Below are 14,513 nucleotides of genomic sequence, written 5' to 3' on the forward strand. Positions count from 1 at the left end.
TTGGAGTTATGAAGGATGCAGTACTACTCTATAGGTACTCAAGATTAACAGGATATTGAGTGAAAACGAGCATTTCACCCCCCCTTTAAATATGTAAACCTAGCCTACTTATAGACTGTGAGTCAGAACAATATATGTAACAGAACAATATATATATATATATATTTTATTGTGCCATCTAGTGTGACACATCTACGTGCTGCCCTGAGCATTGGATGGGATCTGGGACCATCCAGCCCATTATGGTGCCTCGGCATTTTAAGGGTTTCTGACATTTTCTTTGCAAAAAAAAATAAAAAATCAAACACAACAGGGTTAGTAACCTGCTCTCATAGGAAAACCATATATCAAGAAAATGCATTTGTCTTTTATTAGATTGCAAAAGCAATAAACTCTGAATGAAGAAAATCATACCTGTACGTGTCAGAGAGCTGCTCTTGGCTGTGGTTTGTTCATTTGCTCGATGGGGCGTGGCTTCAAGGAGGTTGTGCAGACTGTGGATGCTTCCTGTTAAGTAACTGAGCAACGACTCTTTCCGAGGGCTGTGATTGGTCTGCAGCCCTGTCCGACTGACATGAGCAGGAGAATCAGCTGCTGTATCTCCACTCGTGTAGCTCAGGGACTGGTAGGGGTGGGAACCCTTAAAAAAAAATAAAAAACATTCAGCTTCCTGATTTTCTATACACTATCATTGCTAACAAATCAGACCCACACAAACCTTGATCCTAAGGGCAGACTCGCTGTGTGTGTGAGATTTGGACAGTTTTCTCATGATCTCGACTCCAGTCACGGGGGCAGAGTTACCGCTAGGAGCTGGACGACTACATACTCCTTCTAACAACATTGTATGTTCACTTACAATACCTAAAAAGGCGTATGAATGACACAAAACAGATAAACATCCCAAAATCACATTAAATATGCTCTGTGTTAAATTAAAGGTATGCAAGACAACTACCTGCATCAAACTCAAACTCAGCTCCATCAGCACTTGTGTCACTCTGCAAGGCTGTGCCACAGTCTGGCCCTTGTGTCTGATCAGGATCAATGGGGTCCTGCTCTTTGGGCTTAGGAAGCTGATTGGGTCGTGGCAAACCAACCGCCTTAAAGCCCTGTGTGACAACGATGAACTTCATCCACTGACGAGCAAGCGCCACCAAACCCTTCCTCAGGGTGACCAGAGCAGGCAGTTCATCATTCTGAAAATTAAAGGTGAATAAGTAGTACAAGATTAGTAAGGACAATTAATGACAGATTGTTAAAAATAATATATGCAAAATAAATGTTTATTCTGCGGAAACTGCAGTTACTACATGCATTTATTGTAATACACTGTTCATTTTATCTTGTCCAAGAAGAGTCAAGGGTGCCATTGCTAGTACAATTCAGAGGAACATGCAGGACTCCAGAGAAAGGTAATTTTAAAAAGTAGTAAAAAAAAAAATAAAAAAAAATAAGAAATAAAATTAGACACCAAATAATTTTTTAAGGTGCCACAGAATAAACAGGTTTTATTTTGTTTACATTTCAGTCATACATTTAGGTCTCATCTTTTCTTGTCTTTGTCAGTATGTTAATTCATCTTGTGGTTGTCCTGGGAACTAAGGTTCACTTAAAGTGGGAAGTAAACTTTATACAGTCACAAAAAAAATGTATTGCTCAGAAAGTGTGCCTATATCATAACTATATACTAAGAATGTGTCCTGTAATGGTTGTCATACACTTAAAAAAAAAAAAAAAACGTTTGACTGGTAAAGAATTATATTCTGCTCACTAAGCCTGCATTTATTTGATCCAAAATACAGCAAAGCAGTAATATTGTAAAATATGTTTTACTATTTAATTATTCAGCATCATTACCCCGGCCTTCAGTGTCACATTATCCTTCAGAAATAATTCTAGTATGTTGATTTGATGCTGAAGAAACATTTATTATTATTATAATCATCATCATCGTCATCGTCATCATCATCAATATTTAAAAAAGATCAGCATTTATCTGAAAATAAAAAGCTTTTGTAACATTATACAAATACCATTCAAAAACCTTGAGTCAGTATAATTTATTTATTTATTTTGTGGGTGGGGGGGGGAGTGATCAAAGACGATTAGGATTTCTAATTCAGATAAATGCTGTTCTTCAGAACCTTCTATTCATCAAAGAAACCTGAAACAAATTCTAATCAACTGTTTTTCACATACTACTACTACTACTGCTGCTACTACTACTGCTACTAAATGTTTTTTGAGCAGCAAATCAGAATATTAGAATGATTTCTGAAGCATCGTAAGACTGGAGTAATGGTGTTTAAAATTCAGCAGGAATAAATTACATTTTAAAATATAGGCTTTTCAAATAGAAAACAGTTCTTTTAAATAGTAAAAATATTTCTAAATTGTGGTTTTTGCTGTACTTTAGACTTCTTTAAAAAAAACATAAAAAATCTTACTGTTTAAAAACTTCTGACTGGTAGTGTACATCTTTCACACGTCCAATCTGTTTTTCTTCATAAGTAACATGCAATTTTAAAATAGGTGTTTAATTTTATCTCAAGCTCCTTGCATTATCTTATGTAGACAACAGTTTAGGTAAACTATGAATATGCAATATAACACATAAATTTAGCAAAATGCTCCTGTTTATAGTTATTTTTTCTAGCTGACTGATCAGCTTGTGGACACTGAATGGTTCTCCTTAGGTAATGTCTTGTTACGTGGCACTGTTTACAAGCATGTGCATGTGCTGATTAAAATGAGGTGCTAAAGTCGCTCATGTCACATTAAAGTTCGCTCATGTAAAATTAAAGAGTTCAGAAAACTCTTTATTTATTAATTTTTTCAAAATTCTGTATGAAATCAGCAGATTTTTAAAGCTAATACTTTTTTTACTAAAATGTAACAGAGCACGAATCATATTGCGATTATTGGACGGCAAGCACATTAGAAATAAAATCAAGTTCCCTCATCAAAAGAACACAGCATATAGACTGAAGAAACCGTATTAATATTGATTATAAATTAGAATTGTTAACGCTGTTGCTAATATCCACACAGCAGACACCTTTACCTGTTGTAGTTTGTTCATGTTTTGCAATAAATAGACACTGCTTTTTTGCACTTTTATTCACATGTCTCCATCATTTTCGATCTCTCTCATGCTGCCAGAACCAAAGCTGCTTTGGTGAAGTTGTGTCATCAACGCTGGTGTTCAGCAGAGATGAGGACCACTTTTTTTCCACTAAAACTTTGATGCACATCATCTCAGTTTATTACATCAACATAAAAGATGTGATCGCAAAAAAAAGCAGGAAAAAAGCCATTACATGCAAATTTTTAAATCATAACATAAACGTATATAGTCTCCAGTGGCAATCTCAGGTAAAAAAGGTAAAAAGGTAATTCGCAAATTAATATTTTTAGTTGCAAATGTGACCGTTCTATTCGCAGTCTGGAGCCCTGACATGGTGAAGGAATTTTAGACTTTATGGTGGCCAACGAAGAATTCAACAATGCAGTACTATGAGAGAATCTAATACATGTGCAAACATGTGTCCTGCAAGTACACAGACTTACCATGGTGGCCTCTTCAATGGTTCTGTAATCAGCCTGCTGCAGGTAACGATGTAGAATATTACACAGCAAACAGGACGGGTTCTCGTGAAGATATCGGGCTCGCTTTGTAACGCGGTTATACTTGCTGCGAAAAGGAATGTGAATACTCTTTTTCTGTTGGGTTAAAGCATACATACACATAATATTAGGCCAGTTAAATTAGGTCCACATTTATGCTGAATTACACTGCAAGTCCAGGGATGTATTAACAAGTCTGACCTCCAGGGCCTCAGTCATTATGCAGCCCATGACCGCACACACACGCAATGTGGCCTCCATGTCTAGTTTCTGCAGGGAGGACTTCAGCTGGTCAATGGGAACCAACCATGCACCGACCGCAGGGGTCGCAGTACTCAACAGATTCAGCTGCCTGCAGACACATTTGACAATACAGACCTCATTAGACATATAAACAGTGATCCATGATTCTCTTTGAACCAAATCAAAAACTTTGCAGCTAAATGCTATACTGAAAACAACTATATAGAAACTATATATACACACACACACACATTAAAAGTAAAGTAAAAAAAGTAAAAGTAAAAAATTAGAGCTTACAGCTTATGAAAGTCAAAAATCCAGTATCTCAAAATGTTAGAATATTAACATTTCCGCTTCATTAAATGACCATGCCTAATAACCATGCCTACAGTATAAATTCCAGGTATTTCTTGTCCTTTGAAACCACAATAATGGGCAAGACTGCTGACTTGGCAATGGTCGATAAGTCAATAATTGACACCCTCCACAAAGAAGTTAAGTCAAAGAAGGCCATTACTGAAAGGGGTGGCTGTTAACAGAGTGCTTTATCAAAGCATATTAAATGCAAAGTTTACTGGAAGGAAAAAATTGGGTAGAAAAGGGTGCACAAGTAAAAGGGATGATAGCAAGCTTGAGAAAACTAAAAAACAAGATGAAAATGATTATGAAGTTGGTTTGCATTTCTGTGTATACCTTGACATGGCTGGAGCGTGAGAACGGATGTTGGTTGGTGCAGCAAAGCTGAACCAGATCTCCTTTATCGTCAGCTTCATACTGCTGGAGTCAGGAGGAGGAGGCAAGAGGGGCAGGTCCTTTTTCAGATCATCTGACTCCACTCCCTCATCCTGCACAGACAAACATGAGTGAAAAATAATGCGAGAAACAAAGACCCAATCAAAACTTATAAGATCTCAAATGGCCATTAATTATACATGAACAACTACAACAACATATGAGAACCTGTTCGTCAGAGTCTGAATTGTTGTTGGGTTCAGAAGCAGGGCTCTGCGCATCATTGGGTAGGTTATCGTCAGATACATCAGTGCTGTAGCCACTTCCTGTCTGAGAACCACTAGAATCATTTGATTTTGAGACTCCATCCCTGACACCGCTGTCAGCCCCGCCCATCACCCCAAAAGTACTGTATAGAACGGCTCCTGACTGCCTCCCACCTGAGGAAGAGTCCGACATGAATTTCACACTACTGAAATACAAATGTTTAATGCTATCTGAAATTCAACACGTGTAGAATACCTTTGACAGTGAGGTTCTCAATCCCACATTCAAACATGATCCAACCCCATTTCTCAGGACTGGCGCCAGAGCGAGCGTGGTCAGGGGTGTGTTCTGGGACATGTTCAGTGGAGATAGAGGGCTGGGTCTCATCCACTAAAACAAAGTCATCAGCTTCCTCCAAACTGAAGAGAACCTTAGACTTCTCAAAAGGAATGGCAGTGATGGCACAAGCTCCAAGGTCTGTTACAAACAAATATAAAACAAAAATAATTACGATTCCAAACAGCACTCCAGAAAAAAATTCAATACAATATAATAAAAAATAAAACCAATGAATATTATGTTCAATTAAATATCAACTGAACTTAACCAAATAAAACTGTAATTTCACGTGGCATGAGATTTCATTATTCCAATCCCAGTTTTCTCCAGAGGCGCATAATAAATAAACATACGGATATAAATTTGAGTGTATGTGTGTACCTGATGAGTCCAGGCCACGAAGTTGGCTGTGTATGCGGTGTATGTTGAGTCTGGCTGCGATCTCCTTGCCCTTCTCAATCCCAGCATTAGAGCGGAGAGAACCGCTTGACTGAGGTGCCATCTTAGATGCAGATGAAAACTTCTCCATCATAACAGAGGGCTTTTCTGTCTCCTCCACTATGCCCCTACAAATCACACATTAACAGCCAGAGCACCCACAAAAAATAAATAAGTCAAACTTATATAAAAAAAAATATATAATGTATTATATTATATCATATTGCCATTTGGAATTACCTATTCATGCGCAACTGAGTAGCAATCCGGTCAAAACACAAGGCCACTAGAGAGACATGTGTGACACTCTTATTGGATGGTGAACCTTCTTCTACAGATGCCTGAAGTACACAAAGGTTCACCTGCAGACACATGCACATACAATTACTTCCACCATATTTACATGACAAGTATTCTCTCTTTCATACGCACACACAAAAAGGTACCTTTGGGACAGTCACATTAGCTTGCAAACCCTTTATCTTCACATTGTCAGGTTTGATTGACAGATCAGTTTGTCCATGCGGCGTGCTCAGAGACCCAGGGGTGGTTCCCTCTGTTTTAGATATTTTGTGCTCTGGCTTTGCTGTGCTCTGGAAAACACAACATTCATCATGATCACATTAAGGTCTAAGTGTGCTGTCACGTCTCTGTTTGTTGTATCGATTACTTACAGACTCAGAGACAGTGGATTTGCTGATCTGATACACTTCATTAAGCACTTTTCCATGCAGATCATCCAGGATTGATGCAGGGTGGCGAATACTGGCAAAGTGAGCCATCGACTCAATGTACCTGGAACAAAAGACAAACAGAATTTCACAAACACTGTGGCAGTTATGAAAGACCGCATTAAATCTCTTGATGAGAACATTTTTCTTTGTGTTTCCTATGTTAGAAGACATACTGAAAGGCTTGTTTGTTCCTTTTCTGATCGAATGCCTAATTTAGTGAATTTTTAGTAGTTTTGCACCAGCAAATAAATGATCTGAAAGCTAACAGACTAAAACTCTACATTTTAGTGTCATGGCACCACAAGGTTGCTGTGTTGCTGTGATGTCTGACCTGTCTAGAGCTTCAGCTACTAAAGGAGTCAGAACCACATTGACTGCCCCTTTGACCTCTACAATGGCTGTGGTTCTCGTCTGGGCAAGAGGCTGATCAGCAGTCCAGTCCTCTGTCACAGTGTCCTCATCCGTGTTGTCCACTGCCTGCTTGTTAAGTGGTGTGTAAGGTGTGCTGGAGATACACAAATACACATCACAAAGCATGCTTGAAATTGTTTCATGATACTGAAACAATCACTGTTGATTTATGATTTATCGTTTTACCTGTTTATATTACTCATGAGCCGAACTCCTCTGTCCAATAGTGAGGTGGCAGACAAACCACCCTTCACCATCTGTAAAAGAGCACAAATACAATTAGCAACAAAAAATAATGAACAAACAAGCAACATTCTTAGACTAACAACATGTCCAGGTTATATTTTACCCAGAATATGGGTAAACAGAGAAAAATCTCAGTAGGCTAAAGTAATGTAAAAATTACATTTTATCCTCAAACTGTGCATTTTATATGTCCATACATCAAAAAATTAACATTATTATATTAATATTATTTGTCATTATTAATAAAAAAAAGTTACAATTATATATTTATATTAATTTAAGGAGAGAAAATATAAAATATAAAAAATATGTTAAATATATAGTTCATTCATTTTCATTTTCATTCACAAATTACTATTAATTTGGGAAGGGTTCCTTAATAGTCCTTAAAGGGCTGAAAAAAATTATATTTATATTTAGAATAATATTTACTCCATATTTATAAATAGGCTTAATTTTATTGATACAAATCATAATTATTTTTTCCTTGATATTGTTGCTGAAATATGACCTGGACATTTCTTTATAAGATTCATCTAGATCGGATTCACAACTGCATAAATAATATATAACAATTAAGAAAAATGAATAAATTGAAATATAAACCTTAAAAGACGGTATGGACAAGTGGTCAAAGGAGGCGGAGCTCTCCTCACTTGTAGGTGTGTCAAGGTCAAGCGGACGATGCAGCGATGACTTAGATGTTCTCTTATTGGTTGGTTGCTTAACAGCCCAGTTTGAAACATGATAATGTGCAAGGTAGTTTTGGTATAAAGCCATTAAATGTGGCTGTGTTGTCAGGAGGCCAGGCTCTACCTTTTCTGTTTCAATAGAGCCCTCTTCCTCCAATCCGAGTGCAGAGACAAATGAGGCTTGAGAAGTGTGGCTAGGCAGCAGAGGTGGACGGGTCTCAGCAATTGACAGAGGACCTTCCACACTGTGGTATATAGATGTACGACTGTGTTCTGTGTGAGGTTGACCCTGTTGTCTCCGTCTGCGTTTCCTCCCTGGATAGGTACCTGGACCTTCATCGCTACTGATTGGCTCAAACTCCTCGTTAGCGCTAAAATAGGCTTCACTGTCAGCCACAGACATGGAGGAGTCGGCTGAGCGGTACTGATGGAATGTGCTAGAATCCGCTGATGGAGTGAAAGGAAATGACCCGTAGCTTCTTCTCTGCCTTGGCGAGTCCAGAACATTCTCATCGCTACGGGAAACCTCGCTGCTAAACTGCACACTAGTAGGAGGAGTGGCTTTCTCTATGAAGACGGCAGCTGATAGGCTCTTGGTGCTGCCAAGGCGAGCTGATTGGACAGATGACTGGCGCTTGAGAGGAGAGCGGAGTGGAGAGCGCAAGGGTGGACCCTCAGGAATTGGACCGTCAGTGGTTACGTTCATTAACCTGTAAAACACACACATTCAAACACTAGAGTAAAAGAAAGTGGGATCAAGAACCTGCTTCAATCAAGAACAAATTTTTTGACAATAGTGTATTTAATGATTGATTGTTCAAATGACAGGTTGGGTTATAAAAGCCAATTTTCACCATATAGTAAAAAAAAAAAAAAAATTAATATCAAAGCCTTTTTTTGCCTTTATTATGACAGGACAAATCAGAACTGGGATCGGGAAAGGTGCTTTGAGTCATGATTAAAACTCGGGACGCCTGTAGCTCAAGGGCACTGAGCATTGTGAGAAGTTTAAAAAAAGAAATAAAAGTGAAATTGTGAGATACAAAAATGTCCAATTGCAAGAATTAAACTAACAATTGAGACAAGTTGGTTATGGGACTGGAATTGTTCTTTATGGTACAGGAGCACATGTGTCTGACTCACTCTGTAGAGGGGGAGGGACTCTCTCGTTCTCCAGCTAACAGAGGCAGAGCAGCACTGGAGGAAGAGTTTTCCTCAGAGGAAGAGGCAGAGCTGTGGGAGCGCTGAGGTACATGCAGACTGAGGTGCTGGCCACGTTTCTCCAAGTCCACTATCGGAGCAGGGGAACACGTTTCTCTCCGTATAGCAACACCTTTAGCTTCAATTAAACCAATCAATAAGTACAATTCTCTTGATAACCAATCAGCATCATAATAGCCACAAACAAAACTTACAGTCTGAGAGTTTAGGAGTTTCCTTAGTGATGATCCATTCTCCTGGATGTAATAATGATTGGCCGTAGGACATGTCACTCTCTGCAATGATGCTAGAGAAGGCGGAGCTTGAAGAGGGTGTAATTTCCTCCAAGCGGAAGAAGTCCAGGCCACCACCCGAGCCGGCAAAAAAACGACATCCACCAAGACAACCACAGCGATTACGGCTTCGCTTGTATTTGTCCTCAGGCCAAAGGAACCAAAGTCTAAAACACACACAGGAAATGTGATTGGTTTTGTTTTTATGGTTTTCTTATTTATATTTTTTACTGTCTCTTGCATTGGTGTAAAGAACACTGGTCAAAAGCTGTTGTGTTTAGTTGTGCTGTAGATATAAAATTGACATCGAAACATGTCTGCCTGCACATTTAGCAATACAAAAAATAAATCATAAAAGGACACAAATTAACCTTTTTGTTTTCATGTCATGAAGCTCCAGGAACTGCCTCTGAACCTCATATTTGGCTTGATGGTCAGCAGCCAATGCCACATCAGCCGTGATGAGGTTAAAGGTCACCGAACCGGCTTCGAGCCAATGAGAACGCCGAAGGAGGGGTGGAGGCAGGCCAAGCCGGGCAACTTCCTGTTGTTCGATGAATTGAGCGATCACTACGTCTTGCAGAACGGCACTGATGCCTTCGCTGACAGCAGCTGTATGCAAATTACATGTGGCCAACCGCAAGGCTCCGGTCTGATGGGCAAGCATACATACACTACTCGTAAAAAGTTTGGAATAATTAAGATTATTTAATGTGTTTGAAAGAAGTGCATTCATTTGATCAAAAAAACATCAAAAACTAAATATTTTTTAACTAAAACTAAATATTAAGCATGCTCCAACAGAAATTATTCTATAAATAAATCAATAGCTGTCTTGCCATCTGATCAATCGCTAATCATACCTTAATATTGGCTGCACAGCCGTGTTCAACAATGAAAACCTGGGCTCCGTCAACTGTTAGTCGAGTCATGGTGTACTTCAGATCCTCTGATGTACGACAGGGACCAGGCAGGGCTGCATGCTACACGTACAGACACGCATTCAGTTGTGTAGTTGTTTTGAAAATGATGTGAATATGACAGTACAAATGTGCGTGTTTCTGCCATACCTTGGCATCACAGACTCTACGATCAACTCCATGTTGGCAGGTGACAGATGGTTTTGGCTGCTGGAGCTGAAACTCTCGGGACACTACATGAAACACAAAGCTCTCGCCCCACTCCAGAAGCGACGCGCACTGAAACACAATCACTACCAGATCACATCTGCTGCACTACATGCATACAAACAGTGATTAATACTGTCAGTAGCTTAAAATAATTATCTTGACTAATCCCTTTTGGTGACACATTCAGTAGCTTTTTTGAGATAATTTTTTTTTTTTAAAGCGTTCACTATTTGTTAGGATTATATTTATAGATAAATATATAATATTAATCGCGATGACTAATGAATTTTAAGTCCCATAACAACATCAGTAATATGCATAGCAAATAATTAAAACAATAAAATTGTACAATATTACAATAACAACTATAAAATATATTTTGACTTGAAATTTTAAATTGAACGATTCTGATTGGTAATTGAGGCTTACTGACGGGCTGTGAAGGTAAACAAGACAAAAAAAAACTAGGGCTGGGCAAGTTAACACATTATTATCGCGTTAATGCATTAATTGATTAATGGCAACAATTATTTTATATGGAGCCCCACACATGACATGCAAAAAAAAAAAATTGTGCGCACGATTTACTAATTTGTTCCCTCAATGTACTAAAACGTGCACACGATTACTATTGCAATCCCTCGATTTACTATTGCATTCCCTCGATTTGTTAAATAATGCGCACGATTTAGCAAATCGTGTGAACGAATTAGGAAATCATGTGCACAATTTATAAATCCAGTGAATGAAATAGTAAATTGAGGGAATGCAATAGTAATTGTGTGCACATTTTAGTATATTGAGGGAACGAATTAGTAAATCGTGCACACGATTTAGCCTAATATTTTTTCGTAATTTTATCACGCATTAACACAGTTTTTTATTATTATGAAAGTCAAATGCTCACTGGCTCTGAATACAAATACAGACAAATCATGGGTCAAAGAAGACTAAGCATCAACATTCACAAACCACTGTCCACTGTTATTTTTTACAGAAAAAAATGCAATGCCCTGCACTCTGCTGCGATGGGTCCCGTGATCATGCAGGTCTCTAATAGGAAGGTGCCTGTTATAATGTTATGATCCAGATTCTGTACTCTGAGCATAACTTGTTTTTTCTAAAATAAACTATAAAATATTTTCTATAAAAATGTTAATGTCCTGGAAGTGACAAATAGCTTGTTTTATATTTAATTACATTAATGTTATAAGTTGAGATTTAGGCTACAATTAATATTTTAATTGCTACTATGTGAAAGGGATACTGCTTTTAAAAGCACCTTATTTGTTTAAAGTGTTTGCAAAACTAAATGTTATTACACTTTTGTTTATATAGCAGTAGGCCTACTTTTAAATAAAAAAAGTGCACAATATACTACTTTTGAATGCATTATTAGTTTTGTGCATAATGCGATTAAATCGCAGACAATGTGATTATTCGCGATTAAAAAATGCCCAGCACTAATAAAAACTAAAAACTAAAAAAAAAAACTTTTTGATGTCTATGTACTACTGCTTACTTTTGAAATTAATTACCTAAAGGAAGATATTTGAGATGACTACTATGCTTAATATAAATCTCGCCGAAAGGAATTCTTTCTATAGATTTCATTCAAGCACTTTAACAAAAATCCAACCTTCACATTCTTTGAAACTCTCCAGTCCACATGCCTGCTACGCTTCTATTAAAAGTGCAATTACTGAGAACATTTTCATTCAAACACAACGAGTGATGCGTCAAAATATATGTGCGAGGTCATCATCCCACAGACATTACTAGAATAATTCCTTTACAATAGTCATGCCTCCTTTTTTTAGTGTCAAAATAAATGAGTCACCTGTGGCACACTGACTCTTCCAGTAAGAGCTCCAGCTTGAACGTCGATGAGCCAAGCATATTCCAGTGTGTCACTGCCCGCTGGTAAGCCTTCTGCTGAGAACATAGCGTGGGCTCTCATCTGCAACCCCGAGAGGCTCAGATGCCCATCTCTCAACACAGCATCAACAGCAGGCCGCTAGACACACACAGGAATAAATTACACAAAACAGAAACATCACGAGAACTTTAAATACCAGCACCTGAGAGAATATGAACAAGGTCATCTCCTCCCACTCCCACCTGATAGTTATCACTGACAAACACATGTAGAGGCGAGAGAACGAGCTGTAGCATGGTCTCCTTATAACCCTTTTTCATCTCAAAACACAGGCGCTCTAGGAAGCCCGCAGGACCCTCTGGGCCATCACTGCTACAGTGCTGTAAAGATAGAACAAATAAGGCTCACAATCATGACACGTCAACACTTTTGGCTCCTATAAATGAAATCACTGAAGCGGTACTGACCGTTGGAAGCCGCCCATGGACTTTGTGCAGATTGATGAGTACGGTGATGTCCCAGGGCCGTAGGGAGAGAGGGTGGGGTGTGTCTTTAGAGCGGCTCTCCTCCAGACCCACCCCAGGCCAAAAAGATGAAGAAGAGCAGGAGCTCAGCACAGGGCTGGATAGAGACTCCTCAAAGTCTGTGTACATGTCGTCCTCTCCAAAGTAGTTCTCCTGCACAGATAAACACAACTGCCATTTTAATGGGATATTGTAGCCAAAGGAAAGTGTCATTATTCAGCCGCCCTCATTTTAGTCCATAATTATAAAGTTGTTAAGGACACAAGTTCTATAAATACCTGAACCCATATGTGAGCATGCATGCATATATACATGTGTACCTTGATGGACACCAGTGCTCTGAGGAGAGGGCCATAAAGGGTGACGTGGGATTCGGGGCTCAGCTCCATCTCCACATGTAAGCGGTCAGGGGGCAGCAAACTGGGGTCAGAGGAGATTCGAGGAGGAGGAGGCAGGGGTCGAGGGTGTTCTGGCGGTCGCAGTGCAGACAGCATGGACTCCTCTATTTCTGACACTGCACGTAATGTAAAGTGAAGTGTTAAAAGGTCAGGTTCATAATTGTACTATGCAAGTAAAAACAGCAACAGAGATTTGAAAAGTAAACATACACAAGGCACATCTAAAGTTTTGACACACCTGACTAAACCAATGCATCTCACGAGTGAAGTATTTTGCTTAAATGCTTGAAATAATTTTTATGGACTTAATTTTTTTATTAATATTTCCAGTTCATTTGATGGAGAATGTAGACCTACTGTATCAGTAAAGACGTAGTCGTGTCTAGATCATCTTTACAATATCTGTACAATAAGTGTATTATTTTTATTGTGTGATTCAAAAGCTTACATGATTGTTTGAGCTGCTGTTCAGTTTTCTGAGGGTAGATGGGATGCCAAGTATAGTCTATAATGAGCATGAAGTTCGGCACACTCCAGCAGTCCACCCAACCAGCCCTGGAAACAAACACACACACACACACACACACACACATAAACACAACAGAAGTGTCAAAGAGCAGCGCAAGTAAGAGAAAGAAGAAAGGAAGAGGGAATTCTAATGCAGACTTACTCTGCATTAGTCATGTTCCTCCAGCGGGGTTTGCTGTTTTTGGGAGGTGCTCCTTGCCCTTCTGCTGGCATTTTGTTGTCTGGATGGGTCTTACAGTGCTGGTAATCTTTAGTGAGGGTGAGCAGCGGGTACCGGCTGGGGTGACAGTCAGGCAGACACAGGCGCATATCTGTGTCCTCAGCCTGTATGAGAGTTCAGTCATTCAGAGGAGATTTAGGTGGCCGCTTATGTTTTAACGTCATATAAGGTTTTAATGCTTGATCACACATCATTCAGCACAACAGACAAGTGCGTGTAATTGTTTGCAAGGGTGTACACTCACTCTCAAACAGAAACGTGTGTTACAGGTGGTCGGGACAAAATCGTTAAATGGCAAAGTGAAGTCAATATTCAGCGTTTCCCCACAGGCAGCAAGATAAACTACAGACAAAGAGCATGAATATGTTAGAAGTTATTCAGAAACCAAGAAAAAAAATCAAACTGATTCCACATTGTGTTTAGAAGTGCTTGCTGCTTTGTTTAACAGTCTAAAATCCTTTGATTTGGATTTGTAACTAACAGGCTTTGTTCATATTTTTAGATTTGTATAGAAAATAAAACTCAAAATGAAAAAATAAATAAGCTAAATATTTTCAAAAGAAAGCAAAAAAATTATCTTTTTAGTTTGGCACTAAAAATTACTTCTCT

General features: G+C 38.8%; 1 protein-coding gene across 11 annotated transcripts in view; it reads right to left on the reverse strand.

The window, feature by feature from the left end:
- Positions 1-14,513, reverse strand: part of kiaa1109 (KIAA1109 ortholog) — a 65,735-nt gene that overhangs the window by 37,551 nt on the left and 13,671 nt on the right. For all 11 annotated transcript variants that reach the window (XM_052571815.1, XM_052571804.1, XM_052571814.1 and 8 more), the window contains exons 16-42: positions 14,149-14,246; positions 13,827-14,008; positions 13,605-13,711; positions 13,079-13,272; positions 12,702-12,911; positions 12,477-12,614; positions 12,196-12,372; positions 10,296-10,424; positions 10,089-10,208; positions 9,597-9,877; positions 9,148-9,392; positions 8,876-9,071; positions 7,647-8,442; positions 6,981-7,051; positions 6,715-6,888; positions 6,324-6,444; positions 6,096-6,242; positions 5,890-6,011; positions 5,593-5,777; positions 5,128-5,349; positions 4,834-5,045; positions 4,567-4,718; positions 3,832-3,982; positions 3,574-3,726; positions 959-1,199; positions 719-864; positions 415-640 (exon numbers count right to left, since the gene is read on the reverse strand). In XM_052571815.1, the coding sequence (XP_052427775.1) occupies positions 415-640; positions 719-864; positions 959-1,199; positions 3,574-3,726; positions 3,832-3,982; positions 4,567-4,718; positions 4,834-5,045; positions 5,128-5,349; positions 5,593-5,777; positions 5,890-6,011; positions 6,096-6,242; positions 6,324-6,444; positions 6,715-6,888; positions 6,981-7,051; positions 7,647-8,442; positions 8,876-9,071; positions 9,148-9,392; positions 9,597-9,877; positions 10,089-10,208; positions 10,296-10,424; positions 12,196-12,372; positions 12,477-12,614; positions 12,702-12,911; positions 13,079-13,272; positions 13,605-13,711; positions 13,827-14,008; positions 14,149-14,246 (5,196 nt within the window). The remainder of the gene's footprint in view (positions 1-414; positions 641-718; positions 865-958; positions 1,200-3,573; positions 3,727-3,831; positions 3,983-4,566; positions 4,719-4,833; positions 5,046-5,127; positions 5,350-5,592; positions 5,778-5,889; positions 6,012-6,095; positions 6,243-6,323; positions 6,445-6,714; positions 6,889-6,980; positions 7,052-7,646; positions 8,443-8,875; positions 9,072-9,147; positions 9,393-9,596; positions 9,878-10,088; positions 10,209-10,295; positions 10,425-12,195; positions 12,373-12,476; positions 12,615-12,701; positions 12,912-13,078; positions 13,273-13,604; positions 13,712-13,826; positions 14,009-14,148; positions 14,247-14,513) is intronic.

This window comes from Carassius gibelio, chromosome B13 (assembly GCF_023724105.1).
Source record: "Carassius gibelio isolate Cgi1373 ecotype wild population from Czech Republic chromosome B13, carGib1.2-hapl.c, whole genome shotgun sequence".
Lineage (NCBI taxonomy): Eukaryota > Metazoa > Chordata > Actinopteri > Cypriniformes > Cyprinidae > Carassius > Carassius gibelio.